Raw genomic sequence first — 18915 nt, forward strand, 5'->3', positions numbered from 1 at the left:
CCTTTTGAACTGTATAAGCATGTAAATATTTGCATGTAATTGGCTTTGCAGCAGAATGTATTTGTAGATGATAAAATGTCACCTGTTGGAGTTCGGATATAGGGTGACGTAACTTCGAGGAAGCAGTAGAATTCGGCAGACCTGAGAGCTCTCTGCGGCTCTGCAGTTGCATACTATTCAGCTGTGCAGTCGTCACTTTCCACCCAGTTCATCACAGACGGAACGGACTTCACTGCAGTGCTGTTGTTGAACGCGAAGTCGCTCTCGGAATGGGTGTGCAAATTAAAGTCGAATACTGGTAACTAAGTAACTATGTCTTCATAATGCTTTTTGAATATGTGTTGGTTGTTTTAAAACGGTCTCAGTTTATGTAACGTTGGCTAACGTTAGCTAGTTAGTTTGTTGGGTAGCATTCACACAACAACAAGGAAAACTCCAACATTTTGGGAAATTAGCTTATTTGCCATCTACCCTGGAGTTAGACAAGAAGAAGATACATACCTTTTTCTTCTCTGTGCATGCAGTACGAGTAGGAAGACGCGCACCGTTAGCCTAGCTTAGCGTCAGTCACTGGAAGCAGGTTCCCCTATTAGCCTAGTTCCCAACGTCTTCCTACTCCTACTGCACGCACAGTCTTCTTCTTGTCTAACTCCAGGGTAGATGGCAAATAAGCTAATTTCCCAAAATGTTGGAGTTTTCCTTTAACTAGCTACCTCGTTGCAACAGGCTAACTAGAGTTAGCATGCTTCATTTTTGTAACTGTAAGCAAGCTAGACTTTGTATAACATGCAGTGCATTCACACGGATCGTCGTTGTCCTAATTTACCACTGAATTGCATGTATCTCTTTAGTGGTGCATGAGGGTACGAGCCCCGCTATCGGGAACTCGCACGGGTTGTTACCGACGAGTTCCCCGATGCGGAGGTGACGGGCTTCGTGGGAAGATCAAGTAAGTAATTTACGTAACGTATTTTCAGAAATGTATGTATGGTTCTGATGGTACACTTGGCAACGCTAGCATGTCGAAATGCATAAAGCTCAATGTAAAGACTTGAGAAATGAGTGTGTTGCCATTGGCTGATTCCTGGTTTAAAGGGGAGATGTTGATTAGCGATATAAACATAGTCATAGCAAATTAGTATTTAGATAAACCACAGAAAAAAGCAAGTTATAAAATTAAGCCGTTTCTAAGAGAACTATTTGTTATGTCCCTTCGTGTAGAATTTATCAACCAGTGCTTCGTTGTGCGCTCTGATTGGCCACTGACCTATGCTAGTTTTGCCCCCCGCTGCGTGGACACTTTGAATTGAAATGGTATCACAGTAGTAAGTCCTACTGTAGAACATATTATTAGCATGACATCTGAATGCGTGGACACTTTGAAATGGGTATCACAGTAGTAAGTCCTACTGTCTCAAAACATTTAGAGACATACATATATACAGTAGTTTCATTAAAATGCTATTGATTGATTGATTTAAAACTTTATTAACATATTGCAGAATGGGTACAGTACAGCTCAATACATACAATTGTTAAGGGGATGCAGACCAGAGAAATACTTTAGTCTTGTTTACATCAGGGTCCCCCATTTTCAATTCATCATATTTCATATCTAAATCATATAATATCTCATTGCTAAATATATGCAATATATAATCTAATAATCTAAATCTAATATATAATATAAAAATGCTAAATGCATGGGTATTTTATTTTGTCTTTAATGTTAGCTTGCAAACTCAAATACTGTCTTGGTAAGCCTCATAATGAATTGTTTGGGGTAAAAAAGAAAAACATCGTGATGTGTATCGTGTATCGCCGAAAGGTCAGAAAATATCGTGATATCATATTTAGGCCATATCGCCCAGCCCTAGTCCAATGCATCTAACCTGCTTTGCAATCCTCGCCACTCCATTATGCCCACGTTGCGTTAAAGATCGAAGATAACGTTACGTTAGCGTAAGCTAACAAGCTAACCCAGAGCCGAGCAAGACTAGTGTGCCTATTCTGTGACCCAAAACATGTCCCTGCTGTTTTATTCCGCAACGGGTCCAATGCATCTAACCTGCTTTGCAATCCTCGCCACTCCATTTTGCCCACGTCGCGTTAAAGATCGAAGATAACGTTACGTTAGTGTAAGCTAACAAGCTAACCCAGAGCCATAGGCAGAGAGAAGTGGGGACTGGGAAGGAGGGTGCATTCTCGGGATAGCCCCACTAACAGGATCTGGCCGGCTTTTCCAGCCAAAATACAGCTCTGTGACAGTGAATAGGATATTAATATCGAGGAAAAAAAAGAAAAACGAACCAAAAACAGTGAACAGGTCTATTTGTATTAAAAACAATAGATTGTTTTTCATTTAAATGTCTGGAAGAGCTCAAAAATAAAAATGTCAAATGATATTTCCATTGCCTTTTTTTTGTTGATTTAAATTAGGGATGCCCCGATCGATCGGCCACCGATCGTTATCGGCCGATAATCAGTATAAATATGCGATCGGTCAACTGTCCAGCTCCCTGTCAACTGTCAAATGATGTCAACTGTCAACCTGAATTAACATTCAGTATTCAATATGGTCTGATATTAACATTCAGTGTAGGCTCAATTTGCCTATCTAAGCCAGGATACGTCTTTAACGCGCTCACACCACATTGACTTGGGCTGTTTTGTTACTCACTGTTTGATGTTGTTGATAGTTGCATCTGATGGGTTCGGAGTTTTATGGAAGGAGTTGTGTAAAAGTTTCAAATAATAACGGGGAAAAACAACGAAACAAAACAGGCTCCAGACTTGTACTAAAAGGGTTTCAAAACAAACAGGCGCAGCAAAAGGGTTTCAAATAAACTCAAAATGATTCTAAACAAAGTCTTTCTTTCAGTCTTTCATTCATTCATCAATCTGCGCTGTGTGTGTGTAGCAAGCGAGCGGTTGAAAATCTGTTTCTCGTCTGGCGTGTGCGCTTACACACAGCTGGGCCATAATTAATAGGAGGACCATGGTGCCATTTTTCGAGGCGACCAGTGGCGGCGCTATTTAGTCAAAAACTATTAAATCAAATGAAATGGCTCCTACATTCAGTATTGTCTGAGTCAATATTAACATTCAGTATTCAAGTAGAACAGCTAGCTAGCTGTTGTGGACACTCACCTTTCCACAGCAGAACGGTAGGCAAGGCACCCTGGTTGAGAAATGCAGGTTTCAGTCTGTGTTGTAGGATAGCCAGTCTATCTATCCTGTCTCAAGATGCACATTGAGACCTTGAGAGAATTGTTGAATATATATATATAGAACACAAATGTTCTAGAATGTTTGATTATGACATCATACTTTGACATCATGTTCTAGAATGTCCTATTATGACATCATACTGTGACATCACAAATGTTCTAGAATGTTCTATTATGACATCATACTGTGACATCACAACGGAACATGTTTGAGACCATTTGAATAATGTAAATAATATGTTTGGTAAGGCTGTCCCCGAAACCTGTTTTTGGGATTCAAACTTCGTCAGGGTTCTTCGAACGGACGTTCGAACCTTCTTTTTTAATAAAAAAATTTGAGATACCCCTACCGGAGGTAGAACAAACCACAAGCATGTTTTTCCTAATCTCTAAGGTCTCCCATAATATGAAATGGATTCTTGTATACAAATATTTTACTGCAAAACTTGTTAAATTGATGGATATTGTTATACACCCCCAAAGGGAAAAAAACCAAAATATAGCCTGGCCGTATGGGAGTTGAGACATATAAACTAGGGGTGCACCGATATATCAGTCGGGTATCGGTATCGACCGATAAGTGCCTTGTTGACTGCTATCGGCCTATCGGCCGATAAGCTCAAATGTGCCGATAGCAGTCGCCGATAAATACCCATCAATTTGTGTAGCGTCAAAAGGCAAAAAAAAAAAGTTCACTCGCGACCTACCTGCACAACGCCCGCCGTCCCCCACACACACACACAAGCTATTGCATCAAAGTAACTACTTATGATTAACAAGGCATTCGTTTTGTGGCATTAGCGTTCTATAGTTAGTGTTACACGGACAATAACATCAGCATATTATTATTACCCATAGCAGCAAGGCATTACTCCGAGTCCGTTCATTAGCTACCGGGAGATGCAAGACTAACGTTACTGGTGAAAATGTGATTTGCGTTGGAATACTCCTTTGTCAACTTGCTGTACTTTGCTTGCAGGTCTGCAGCCATTATTGCTGCATTATGAATAGCCCCAACTTTAGCCAAGCTAACGTTATGGCTAAACCTTTAACAATAGTTAACGCTAGCTTTCGGTTAGCTGTTCAATGCTATTAATAACACAACTCCCCGTCAACACCCTCTCTCGGGAAGATGGCATTTAAGAAAGTATCTGCTGTTAAAATGAAGTGTTACACGTTCAATAACAAGCATATTATTTACCCGAAGATAGCAGTAAACAAGGCATTACTCCGTTAGTCCGTTCATAGCTCGGTTCCATTCCGTTGCTCATTCCGTACCCAACTACACATTCTGCAATCTGTTAATAAAGTTTTCAACCAGACAAATGTATAGAAAGGCTTTGTTTTATTATAACATTTGTTGCAGTAAAATCATTATGTCTCATTTGGTCATGCGTGGAGCGCCGGTCGGCGGGCCGGGCAGCTAACGTAGCTACGTTAAGTGTGTTCTGCTCTCGCAAACAGAACAATGGCGGCATGCCCGGAAGTAGAACAATTTATAAACGCTTGCCGATTGGTGGTAAGGACAGCAGGAGGTGGGTGCTAGCGGTGTGGCGTAATTGGCCGAATCGACTGTCAATCAAAATGGTTCCATTGCATTGGTTGAAAGCTCTGGTTGAGAGAATAGTATCCCGCTGCAGGCCGCAAGAATGGTTCCATTGCATTGGTTGAAAGCTCTGGTTGAGAAAATAGTATCCCTCTGCAGGCCGCAAGACGATACTGGGAGAGAGATAGTGATACCATAAACATATTTCTTGATGTTTCCTTTTTTTAAGTAAGTAAAGAGGCCTACAAATACAAACATACACATACAAATATACAGTAGTTTCATTAAAAAAAATTAAAAAAATATTTAAAAAAAAATATTTTTTTTACAAATACTTATTATACAAATATACAAATATCGGTATTGGCCGATAGTGTTAGTTGAACAATCGGTATCGGCTGCCAATTTTCATATCGGTGCATCCCTAATATAAACTCATGTAGATTAATAATACAAGCTCCAAGAGCTTTCAAACTTGACATGCTAGCAGTCAGACAGTTGCTTAACATAATAGAAAAACCTGGATGTGAATATATTTATGCATGTAGCAGGAAATGTATACCTATGTACACATACTCAAAATATGTGGAAATGTAAAAAATTAATATCTATGCAGAATGTTCTTATTTACTTTGTAGTAGCTCTGCCATGGATTGTCATAGAAACACATATGAGGGCTTTTTCGGAAAGGTGTGGTTGTGCTGAATCCAGCAATACCACATGTGTAAATATAGCATGCATGGTCAGGGAGTATGCGGTGTCCTAAATGAAAGAAAATTAAACATTGACATAATGAAGTCTTCAGTCCAAAGCCCATTATCAGTGGTGAGAAGCATGTTGACAAATTCAATGTTACTGCAAAGTAACGTCACTTGAGGTAATGTTCTGGTCTATAATGTTAATATATGTATGATACATTTAATAAATTATACATTTCATATGATACATTTTATGATACTTCATATGGAAACAAAGATCCAATTGAATCATGATGATTGAAATAGAACACCTTTATTTCAATCTACTGCGTTCTGAGCCCCCTGCTGTATTCACTGTACACACATGACTGTGGCCAGGTTCAGCTCTAACTCCATAGTGAAGTTTGCGGACGACACGGTGGTGGTGGGGCTGATCTCTAACAATGACGAGAAGGCCTATCGGGAGGAGGTTGATGAACTGGCACGCTGGTGCCGGGATAACAGCCTACTCCTGAACATTGGTAAAACCAAAGAGCTGATCATGGATTTTAGGAGAATACAGCAGGGGACACACACGTCACTGCAGATAAATGGGGCTATTGTGGACAGGGTGAGCAGTTTCAAGTACCTGAGAGTCCACATCACAGAGGACCTGACATGGTCAACACACATAGATTCTGTGGTGAAAAAGGCGAAACAGCGCCTCTATCACCTGAGACAGTTAAGGAAGTTCAGAGTATCTGGGAAGATACTACACTCCTTCTATTCCGGGGCTGTAGAGAGCATTCTGACTGGAAACATCACTGCCTGGTTTGGAAACAGCACTGCACAGTACAGGAAGGCCCTCCAGAGAGTGGTGCGCTCACCCCTCCTGCAACCCAACGGAAAACAGCCACACACATAAAACAGATGGCTTCAATCGCGGTAGAAATAAATATCAGATCAACGCAAGCTTTCATATAATAGTGTCCTTACCTGGTATCTGATGTAATGCAAAAAAAAGAATCTAATTTCTGATCGCCATTCCAGTTATCCACAGCGATCCTGTCTCCGACGTTGTTGGGCATTGCACTTAAACGGGCGGGCGGGGTCAGTAGTCCAAACCATCCCTACAAGCGCATGTTTTGCCGAGTGTTTAGGACCCGCCGCAGCTCGGTAGAGAAAAGAAACTAACCCGTTTCTAACGGGATGCAATAATGGCCGAAGACGTTAGAGGGCGTTATAAGACCTTCTGCCAGCTCAGACACACTCGGAACAGTATGCACAAGGTGCCTTGCTGAATTATGAATGGCAATAGCGATTAAAAGAAATGCTGTGAGAAAAACGTAGATCTACGTTTCTGTGACGTAGCCGGCACTCAACGGTTGGGCGACAGAAACGTAGTTCTACGTTAACGGCACCCAATGTGTTAAAGTGAACGACGGAGCTGGCACCTGATTAGGAGCCGATTCGTTTTTCAATTAGAATGAGGTGATTGACAGTGTCGAAAGCCTTTTGGAGGTCCAGCATTAATTCATTCAAACCTTTATTTTAACTCGAAGGACATTGAGTTTTCCCTCATTTACAATGACGACAAGTTTACACACAGAAAATATAAAAAGAATAGAAGAAACTAAAAACAATTGCAATTTGTTTAAAAGCAGATGGGAGGACCTCTAACTTTAGGGTTTGTTGAAGAGCGTTCCATGTCTTGGGGGCATCAATAAAAAATGCTGTCTTGCTCAGATCCGAACGCGCTTGTGGAACCCTAAGAGTAAGCCAGCTGTAGGATCTGGTCTGATAAGCACCAAGACTCCAATCCAGCAAGGATTGGAGTCCCTCTCTCAAGGGACACCTACGGGAGACTGCAATTCAACACTGGCCCCTGTAAATATCCTAACCCAACCCCCTCCAATGTACAGTCATTTACCTAGTATGGTTTTGTCAATAGTTCAATGTACAATTGTGTTTGTTTGTACAGTGTCTCCTCCCCCCCCCCCCTCAATGTACAGTGTTACTTGTTTATACAGTGTGCCCCCCGCCCCCCCCCCAACCACCTCCAATGTAAATTACCCAGTATGGTTGTCAATATCCCAATGTACCCAACCCCCCCCACCCAACCTCCTCCAATGTACAGTTTCTACGTCAAATGTATATACTCCCTTTTCTTGACTCCTTCTGTATCACAAACAGTACTGTATTTGCAAATCTGGTATGTCATAAATGTATAGATGTAGCAGTACTGACTATCTGTATGTCATGTATGTCATATATGTCTATATGAATTGAAAATGGGGGACCCTGATGGAAACAAGACAAACGTCTTTCTCAGGTCTGCATCCCCTTAACAATTGTATGTATTGAGCCGTACTGTATTGTACCCATTCTGCAATCTGTTAAATAAAGTTTTCATTCATTCATTCATTCATGATATATAAGGATGGTGTTTACCACTAATGGCTTTGAAGACTAACAAGTACCAGTGGTAACTGCGCCTCTGAGAGAGGGCCAGCCCACCTTTTCATAAAGAATGCAGTGGTGAGTATCATAACTAATCTAAGAGCGGAATGATATACAGAGTCCAATTGCTTCAACGTAGATGCAGCTGCATGCCTATAGATAACATCACCATAGTCCAATACTGACAAGAATACCGCCTCTACAACTCTTCCTACTGAGCAAAGGGAAGCTAGACCGGTTTCGGAATAGAAAGCTTCTGCCGAAGCTTGGAGGCGAGGCTGTCGATATGAGTTTTGAATGAGAGCTTCTCATCGAGCCATAGCCCAAGATATTTGTAATCGGTAACTCTCTATAGAAGAGTCATCAACAGTAGATATGAGAAGTTTAGTAAAGTCCACATTTCTAGCTCTTGAGAATATCATAAATTTAGTTTTCATTGAGTTAAGGACAAGCCTGACCATGCCGCAGTATTTGCCCGCGTCACCTCTTGTTTCATGTGGTCGTTCAAATAGAGAAGACATGCGTCAGTGGAATGGGATGTTCTGAAGCCAGATTGGAATTCGTAGATTCGTTCCGCAAGGTACTTTGCGACCTGTTGGTACCGCCGGCCCATGGAGCAAAATTTAAACAAAGACCAGCTGAGGCTGATGGTTGATCAGAGTCAAAGTAGAAGTTTATTATAAGATCAGTGATGAGAAAATCACAAGTTGCAGAGTACAACAGTGGCAGTCTGTTCAGGGAAATGCTGCCGAATTAATACAATAGTCTTTATACCCTATGACATATGTGCAAGTTAATAGATAAGGGTGACCCTCACCTTTGAATATTTTTAAGGGAGTATACTTCTTTGGAACGGACATTACAAGAAATGTTATAATTAGAAAACGCACGCAAACAGGAAAACTTATAATGTCACTTATTTATCCCAAACTCTGTGGGAAGACAGGAAACACAGCTGGTACATTTAACATTGTGACTGTTTAAAGATATGAGACCATGTCTTAAGATGGGTTCTCACTTTTGAGAGAGGATAAACTGCTTGTGCCACACAAGTGAAGAGAAGAGACATGAAATAGGCTATTACACCACAGAGCAAGAGCAACCACAGAGCAACCCCTATGGGTGCCACAACAAACTACACTAAGGTCGCTTTCACACAGGGGCTGTTTGGTCCGGACTTTCGGACCAGAATTCGATAGTCCGGTTTTTCGGGTCTGTGTGAATGCGCGTCGAACTCGGTCCGCGGACCAAGCAGGCAAACTCTAGTCCGCCTGAAAACGTAGGTCTCGGTTCGGCTTCATCGAACCAAACGCGAACCAAATATAGGAAGTGATTATTATTACCACTGCTCGCAGCACTCACTGCAAAACAAGCACACTGCATCTAATCTCTATCTATCTATATATCTGTGCATCTTGGGAAGAAGGAAGAAAAAACGCGGCTTATTATTATTACCGAGCGCGGCTTATTATATTATTAATAAAACAGCTACTTGTGGGCACTCATAAAAACACCGTGGTCTACAAGTTGTTTAGCGAGAGGATGGTGGTAATGTGCTTCAATAGAACAATGGATCAATGCCATGTCAAAACTCGGCTCCGCTGATCTGGAGGGCTCCGCAGTCTACACACAGACACACACGCGCGCGCGCACACACGGGATCGCAGCCACACACACATTTCCACTGTCCAATAGACAAGCGCCCTTTTCGACCGCGTGACATTGTTCAGAAGGTCTCGGTCCGCCTGACAGATATCTGTGTGAATGCAGGCGAACCAAATGAAGAATGCAACAATGTTGCAACTTCACCCCCAGAACCGCACAGAGTCCACCAAAACTATATGTGAAAGCGACCTTAATGTACCACAGGAGCCAAATCGATGACAGTGGTTTTGGTATAGTGTCCGGGCTGGGCAATTAATCGGAAAAAAAATCGTGATCTCGATTCATAGACCTCTGCAATCTCATTTCTAAATTATGACTTTCTTTTTTAACTTTTTACTTAACTTTTTTAAATGATGACGATTCTGACTTGAGTTGAGTCAAGCACTTTCATATATGTTTAAGATTAAGTAAAGTACTTTGATTATGTTATGTTGTCTGTTTAAGAGAGTGCAATAAATGATTTTATTGAAAAAATAAGAATCATGTGAGAGAATCGTGATCTCAATTCTTAGAGAGAAAAATCTTCACATTTTAGCAAGAATCGCCCAGCCCTTCTGTCCGTCCTAATATCAAAACACTATCCCCAAAGCCACGGAAGGGCTCTGTCATGCCAATGTCACAATGTTCACTCTTGTCATTTGTAAAGGGCGATGTTTATAATCCCATCACTGTTTGCATATGGCTTTTCCTCAAATGGAGCTACATAATCTGGCATGTGATTGCATTTGCAGGTGACCTGCCATGCCAAAATGAAGTGCCCTAGTAACTTCAATGAGGGGAACCCATAGGAACCCCTAATTCTGGCATGGCAGCTCATCTGCAAACAGTGCTGGGATTATAGTAGGGCAATTGCGATTTTGGCTTCCCACCATCATGAATACAAGATATAACGATGATTATGGTTCGTGTCGTGTTGCTCTCATTTTGTCTTGCGTTGTAAATGCAGCTCACCCTTCCTTCACAGCGGTGCACTCCGCCCCTCTCCTCCCCTCAAACCCAAACGGTAGTTTCAGCTCGTGTTGAAAGGGAGGAGGGAGCCACGGTGCATTTCCAATTATTTTAAAGAGTCTTTGGTAACTTGTAGAAGATGACGGAAAGGAAGCCTTTGGTCGTCGTCATAATGTCCTCGGGACTCGGGTCATCGTGATTATGTTTTTCTCCATAATAGAGCAGTCCTAGATTCTAGTGCTTTTCTAACTTGACAACATAGTGATTCTGAATTGGCCAGAGTGTATTTCCTCTTGCAGGAAATGCACTCTGACCCATGCCGTTCCCCCGGAAGTCTCCTGAAAACGTCTAGAAACGTTGCCCATTACAAATGATTTAGTGGATATTGTAACATCGGTGCAACCAAGGTATTGTAATGACAAAGTCAACTATGTGTTTCTCAAGTCTTTACATTGTTTGGTGATCCCCCCCTTTTTTTTTTGCTTATGATATTTTCTCACAGTATAGCTTGGTCATGCCAGTCTGTGTGCTCATTCCAGTTATAATCGATGGTGACGTTAACATGCTCTCTCTCTATCTACAGGCAGCTTTGAGATTGAAATCAATGGGCAGCTGATCTTCTCCAAGTTTGAAACGGGGGGCTTCCCATATGAGGATGATGTGAGTATATTACCCCCCCGAAGCCTGTTTTTGGGATTCGAACTTCGTCAGGGTTTTTCGAACGAACGTTCGAACCTTAATTTAAAAAAAAATGTATATCCTCAAACAAAATCCTCAATTTGAACAAAGTGATTAATCTGATTAAATTAGTTTTTATGCACAGCTCGGACCTGGCACCCTGCGGTAGAATATGGAGACTGCAGACGCGGAAATAAGCTTTCGTGCATTAGTTTGACTGACGTGTTCGGTATGACCCCCCGTAATTCATTATAGTTAATTGTAAAATAGCGACAGTAGTGTAATTATTGTCAAAACCCTATAAATAGCATTTGGAATAGGTCTTTCTTTCCGAATGAATGCAGCATGGTTTATATATAGCGTTATCAGAATACTACAGGGTGTACTGACTGCGCTCCGCGTAATCACTCACTCGTTATTATTTTGCGCATAGATTGCAGAAATACGGGGGCGTTTTGATTATATTTAAAAGGCTTTGCCTTGTTAAACGAAATAAGTGGAATTTCGAAGCTCTGTAAAGCTCGTTTTACAATGTCAAAGCCTTTTAAATATAATCAAAACATTCCCGTATTTCTGCAATCTATGCGCAAAATAATAACGAGTGAGTTCTAACAAAGAATGTATTACATGCTGGGTAGGCTGATAGAGTAAACTGTAAATAAAATAGCCTATAACATTATAAAGGATATGGGCTATAGCAGGGGTTCCCAACCTTTATTCCCCAGAGCCCCACGATTCCTTGGAGACATATAGGAATATGATATGATATAAGGTATACTGGTCCGTCAGCGAGGAGATAGCCCACAGCGGATAGCCATTAAATGCCATTTGAGAATATAGGCTATTAAGGCAAACGACGGCCTATAGCCTATACATATTATTTAATGTTTTCATAAGCGTAAAGATACAACAGCTAGATTAACGATCAAGTTAGTTTACTGTATGCAGGCTTTGCAGGGCTGTGCCATGTGTTATTATATATGCGCAAGTTACTGTTGCATAATGTAGGCTATGGCTGCTATTATATCTAATTTATATAGGCTACCTAATACCGACAACAAAATAGATTGTATGCCTCTACAAATCATATTATACCCGGTAGCCAATCGAACGAAACGAATAAAGGCATTCATATTCCAGTGGTTATAATGACACACCAACGCCAAACAGTGGTTAACGGTCTTTATTAGTATTTTGAGCTGTCCAGGCAGAATTGCAGCAATGGTCTTAGCCAGTCGTTGATATCTGACATCACCGTGTACAAGTCCGCCAGCCTGTCGCGTATTTATCCCATAACGCGCGTTGTCTTCTTGGTTCGACAGCGCGTTAAATTAGTTGCTTAGACCTCCGTGAACAATCTCGCTTGTGAAGTTTCTCAGAGTTCGCACGGCTTAGTCCATTATTTCACATCCCATGGGGGTGTTTCATTACCATATATGGATAACAGGCATTAAAGCATTCTGTCTTGAGACGGATTTCCGTCAATTTGATTATATTTATATAATATTTTGATTTATATTTATAAAATAAAAATTTATTTTACACTTTTTTTTTTTTAATATAAAGTATCAGTAGTATTGGTAGTAGTCGTAATAGTAATCCAGTCTATTTTTTCATTTTCTAAAAAATAAACTAGTTCAACACAGGTAACCACTTTTGCTTAATTTCTTTGATGGCTCATATGTATGCTCATCATAGATCTAGCCTCTTAATTTTGCTCTCAAAGTGCACCGGATTGATGCATTTAACTTTAAAACAAAAACAAAACAAATTACGGGGGGGGGGGCATGCCCCCAGACCCCCCTAAAGGGGCCGAGGTTCACCCACCACCACAGTCTCACTAAATCTTGTGGGAAACACTGAGGATTCAAATTTTTTTACGCCTGTGGGTATGGCGTTCCACATTGTTGTGGCATAATTGTTAAACGTGTTTAGTCCCTTGTTTGTATGATAACAAGCCTTTTAGTTCATGGTTCAAAGTAATGGGAAAAGGGTGCTAGCTCGCCATCAATCAGAAGCTAGCCACAAGACTTGCATTCACGCTCTCCAGCACACAGCCTCCCTGTCTGGCACAACAACCACAACAGTAGGGTCTATAGTCACAGTCAGGACAGTAGCTCTACAAGTAGGCTCCCTTAAAACGGTAACGCTATTAAAAATATATATAAAATACAGTAGAGGTTCAAATAAGAATATGACTTGGCCTGAAAAAAAAGTTCAGTCAGGAGATATTTTTTAGCTTTAATCCCTGGGATAATCATGCACGAGCATTGACGGTAAGAACAAATGGTATTTATCAACACGGAGTGTGCGTACGACCCGTGTACGCACATGTGATAAATCCCGATTTTTCTGTACGTACACACATTCTAAATTCTGTGCTTAAGAACGAAAATAGAACACTTTCTAAGAATTGTTGGTAAATGAGGGCCCTGGTGCTCTTTGCAGCTGAGGTAAATACAAGACCCGTCCAATATTAGAGGATTTAAATTGTAAAACAATTTATTAAACACAAGTACATCTTATTGAACATTATTTTGATATTTCATTACCAATTATCGTAGCAAAACAGCTTTTTCAAACGGTCTGTAATGCATTTTGGAAACGGGAGATGGGCTCATGGTGTAATGGGCCACCTGGCCTGAGAAACGTAAGGAGGAAAGAAAAAGTAAGGACTTACTTCTGGTCATTATTTGGGTAGAATACACATATTTTGAATGCCTTCGGCAGACTTCAAATCAGCCATTTTAATCTAGATTAACTCCAGGATTGCATATAGATGAATCTAGATTAAAAAAAAATATCTATGCCCACCTCTAATGTATATATTTTTTCTTACTGTGTATATATATATCCACATCGGTCTGTACATACCTGCTATATGCATATAATCCTTTTTACACATCTGTAGATACTAGGGCTGACCCCTATTAATCGATTAGTCTACTAATCGGTCGAAAGGGGCCGTAGTCAACTGGCCAACCTTAGTCGAATATAATTTTTTTTTTTTTTTTTTTTTTTTTTAATCATTCTTTCCAAAAGAAAATAGGCCTAGAAGCGTGGCTAACGCTAATGGCACGCATACCAGAGGCTAACTGCCTATGAAAACAGGCACAGAGGCACTGAAAGAGGATTTCACCCATCTAATGAACACACTAGACTAGACAAATATCAAGATGTATCTATCAGTGGACCAATTGCATGCTTTTGCAGAGGACAAGAAGCCTTCAGTCGACTCCTTCAGACATTAAGCACCCCCCACAGCCCAAATGGAAAAAAATAAAAGATTAAAAAATATTATACTTTTTTTTTTTCTTTTTTTTTTATAAGTCGACCAATAGTCGACTAACGGCAAATTTTGGCCAATCCTAGTCGACCATCCAAATCCTTAGTCGGGGACAGCCCTAGTAGATACCATATTGTCTTCATACCTGTATTGCTGTACATGCATCTGATTAACACTACACTCAGTTGTTTATATATGTTATACCCAGTTTAATCCCCTGTATATTACTATTGCCACTTGACTGATACATTTGCACTCTGGTTGGATGCCAAACCTCTTTTCGTTGTACTGTACTTACTTGTGCTGTATAATGACAATATATTTGAATCTAACCTAATCATCTGTCTCCTCAGTAACTTGCATGAAGCCTTATAAAATGGACAATACCTAACTCTCCCAATTATCACTTGTCCGCTGCAGATCATGGACGCAGTTCAGAAAGTCCAGGATGGCAAACCTGTGGGGAAGATCACCAAAAGCCGCGCACCGTGTGTCATCATGTAGCTCTCCCTCCCCACTAACTGCCTAACCTGCCTGCCCCGACCAGCAGCAGCAACAACGGCCAGTGCTATCGGTGAACTGTCGCCGCCAATACCACCTCCGTCTTGACCCGCCCCTGTACCTAATGGGGCATAAAAAGACCATAACTCTGTTTTTATGAACACATCAACAGAGATGCACTGAGACCACTCGCTAGTCTTGAGATCCATCATTGGGCTTCTGTTGTGCCTTCCGTCTCCCCTCTCTGCTCCAGTATGGTGCTCCGGGACGTTAATGATTACTGTAGCCTAAAAAGTGAAAAGGTTATGGTGTGATGAACCCGGTCTCGGAGCCTCCAGTTACTATAGGAGCGTAAACGGGTAGAAGACCTTGAAGATGCTATACAGCAGGATGGTTGGAGGGAACCCCTGTTTATATTCCATAAGCCTCGTTGTCTGGTGGACGGTAACTGCCTGATTCTTTACTTTGTTTATTTTATTCCTTTCCTCATAGCTATAAAGTATCCATCTCAAATAAATGCAAACGATTTATATAACCCTGCAGACTGCACACATCATTTAAGATCTTAAAAGGGAAACCCATGCCTTGGTGTTTGACTCTCTAAGATTCTGTGCCGACTGCAAGCTAAAGCGTTTTTCCATCAGCGGTCTTTATTGTGTTTGGGTTTTGAACGGTGCTGCCATCGAATGTTTTGGGTCACACAACAATCTTCCTCGTTTAAAATGTCATTGAAGTTGCAATAGCCAAACTGCAAGTAAATTGAAGTTAACAAATAAGTGTCTAATGCTTACATGTCTATAATTGCATGCGTTCGTTTTAGTTTCATCTCTGTCCAAACTGTCGATCTGTTATTCTGTTACGGGGGCCTTTTCTGATTGGCAGTCAAACTGACCAGGTGTAGACTACTCATTAGTAGTGTTCCTGAAGACCACCACCCACTGGTCTGTCAGCTCGCACTAGTTTGCTGTCTACTCTTTTTACGCACACTATCATCTTTGATTATTGAATATGGCATTGTTTACAAAATTAGTCAAATATGTACTCTTTGAATAAAGGTAATGGTTATTTAAGGAATACCGTTGTTTGTCTGTTTTTTAGCTCTTAATTTTCATTATAGAATGTCTCTATCATCTTGACCCATTTAGACTTAAAACGCCTGCTAATAATGCATTATATAGCCTGCATATACAGTTTCCTGGTTCAATGGGGTACATTTTTACATATACCCTGCATTTGAACTAGGGATGCTCGATATTGTTTTTTTTTTCGATATACCGATATTGTCCAACTCTTAATTTCCGATACCGATATCAACCAATACCGATATATGCAGGGTTTCCCCCCCAAAAAATGGAATAATTTCAGGTAATTAACATTACATATCTCTTGTTGTGGAATTAACACAACATTATGCATACTTTTGACAATAAATAAAATCAGAGTTTGTTCTTTCTTGCTTGCCTGGGTTAATAAAGGTTATAGAAAGGATTTTTTATTTAAATTTTTTTTAACCGATACCGATATTTTCCGATATCACATTTTAATGCCGATATCGGCCGATAATATCGGACATCCCTAATTTAAACCCATCCTAACTATTTAGGAGCATTGGGTATCCTCAGTCTGGTGCCCAGGGACCAACTCCAGTTGTAATAATGATAATTCGTTGTCTGTTGGTACAGACATTTGTTTTGTGTCGGAACACTCATGCCAGTACATTGGTGAAGGGTAATGACCAGAGTATGTAGAACTGCTCTTGGGGTGGTCTAACCTGTCTGTTGATTCTCTTTGACAATGCTGCTAGTGCTCAGACAGAATGGTGTCTATTCAAATCAAATAACATTTATTTGTAAGGCCCGACAACACACTTTAATCGGCCGGACATGTCTTCTTTAAACAAGTCAAGAAGAAACGTCACAATAAATCAAGAACAAAACAAAAACACCATAAAGTCCAAATTTTTTTAAATAAATGCAACACTCCCAGACATACCCCACGCAAAGGTAAGGAAAAACTCACTAAAACCTAGCAGTAGGAAAAAATGGAGGAGTGAAACCTTATAAGGGCCGTTCAAGGGGGGATCTCCCTTAGATGTTGCAATAAAACGGGTGAAATAGTTTATAACCTTTATTTTAACTCGAAGGACATTGAGATTTCCCTCATTTACAATGACGACGAGTTTACACACATGAGCAACACAATGAAAATATAAAAAGAATGGAAGAAACTAAAAACAATTGCAATTTGACAAACCGATTTAACACCAGATGTTTAGAAGCAGATGGGTGGACCTCTAACTTTAGGGTTTGTTGAAGAGCGTTCCATGTGCTGGCGGCATCAATAAAAAATGCTGTCTTGCCCAGATCTGAACGCTTGTGGAACCCTAAGAGTAAGCCAGCTGTTGGATCTGGTCTGATAAGCACCAAGACTCCAATCCAGCAGCAAGTATGATATATAAGGAGGGTGTTTACCACTAATGGCTTTGAAGATGAACAAGTACCAGTGGTAACTGCGCCTCTGAGAAAGAGAAGGCCAGCCCTTCTTTTCATAAAGAATGCAGTGGTGAGTATCATAACTGTCACCAGTGATAAATCTAAGAGCGGAATGATATACAGAGTCCTATTGCTTCAACGTAGATGCAGCTGCATGCCTATAGATAACATCACCATAGTCCAATACTGACAAGAATACCGCATCTACAACTCTTTTCCTACTGAGCAAAGGGAAGCTAGACCGGTTTCGGAATAGAAAGCCAACCTTCTGCCGAAGCTTGGAGGCGAGGCTGTCGATATGAGTTTTGAATGAGAGCTTCTCATCGAGCCATAGCCCAAGATATTTGGGAATATATGAGAAGATTAGTAAAGTCCACATTTCTAGCTCTTGAGAATATCATACATTTAGTTTTCATTGAGTTAAGGACAAGCCTGAGCTGAGAAAGGGTGTCCTGCAATGAATTAAAAGCGAGCTGCAAGTTGACTGTAGCAGCCTGCGGGCTATCCGCAATACAGTAAAGAATAGTGTCATCTGCATACAAATGGGCTTGGCAACCGGTTAGTGAAGAGACTAGCTCATTAATGTAGACAGTAAAAAGTACAGGCCCCAACACACTGGTAAGCATGCACTCATATGTGTAATGAAACACATAAGTGCATGCAATAGCAACTGAACATTTTGAAAGATAAAAAATAGAGCTGATGGCGGGTCTATTTGAGGCATGAGGGCGGCGCAGAGAGGGTTGCATCCTCCCGGTCATCATCACGGGACGTCCAACACTGGTCATCACTACGAGACAGCCACTCACAGGGAGACGGGACAGGCGTTAAACAGTTTGCGTGATTGTGATGGGTGGATCTGTGCTAATAGCCATAGATACATGTGGTAAGCAAGTCAAGTCAAGAGTTTTATCCATATATGTGAATAGAATAGATATATGTAGTAAGCATATTATGTGACATTCCACAGGAAAGTTATGCCTAAAGCCCTCCACTCTACACGTGTGCTCAGACAGCCCATGGCAACAGTAGCAGGAAGTCATGAATGTGATTGCAACTATAGCTAGAACCTTGGAACGGTAATGAAGAGTTTCATTTTCACCTAATTAGAATCCTTGATTTATTGATTGATTGATTGATTGATTGATTGATTGATTGAAAACTTTATTAACAGATTGCAGAATGGGTACAGTACAGTACAGCTCATGAGCTCAATACATACAATTGTTAAGGGGATGCAGACCAGAGAAAGACTTTCGTCTTGTTTACATCAGGGTCCCCCATTTTCAATTCATCATAACATATATGACACACACGACATACAGATAGACAGTACTGCTACATCTATACATTTATGACATACCAGATTTGCAAATACAGTACTGTTTGTGATACAAAAAGTGTCCAGAAAAGAGTGTATATACATTTGACG

At 40.7% G+C, this 18915-nt stretch overlaps 1 protein-coding gene across 1 annotated transcript; it reads left to right on the forward strand.

Annotated features, from left to right (window-relative positions):
• Nucleotides 1-156: 156 nt before the first annotated feature.
• Nucleotides 157-16065, forward strand: LOC311240093 (migration and invasion enhancer 1-like). The gene is made up of 4 exons (XM_084328620.1): nucleotides 157-298; nucleotides 852-949; nucleotides 11110-11186; nucleotides 14911-16065. Exons 1-4 carry the CDS (start codon nucleotides 270-272, stop codon nucleotides 14992-14994), a joined length of 288 nt encoding a protein of 95 aa, XP_084184746.1. The 5' UTR covers nucleotides 157-269; the 3' UTR covers nucleotides 14995-16065.
• The last annotated feature ends 2850 nt before the right edge of the window (nucleotides 16066-18915 follow it).

The sequence above is a fragment of the Notolepis coatsorum genome (assembly GCF_963971535.1).
Source record: "Notolepis coatsorum genome assembly, chromosome: 14".
In the NCBI taxonomy this organism is placed as follows: domain Eukaryota; kingdom Metazoa; phylum Chordata; class Actinopteri; order Aulopiformes; family Paralepididae; genus Notolepis; species Notolepis coatsorum.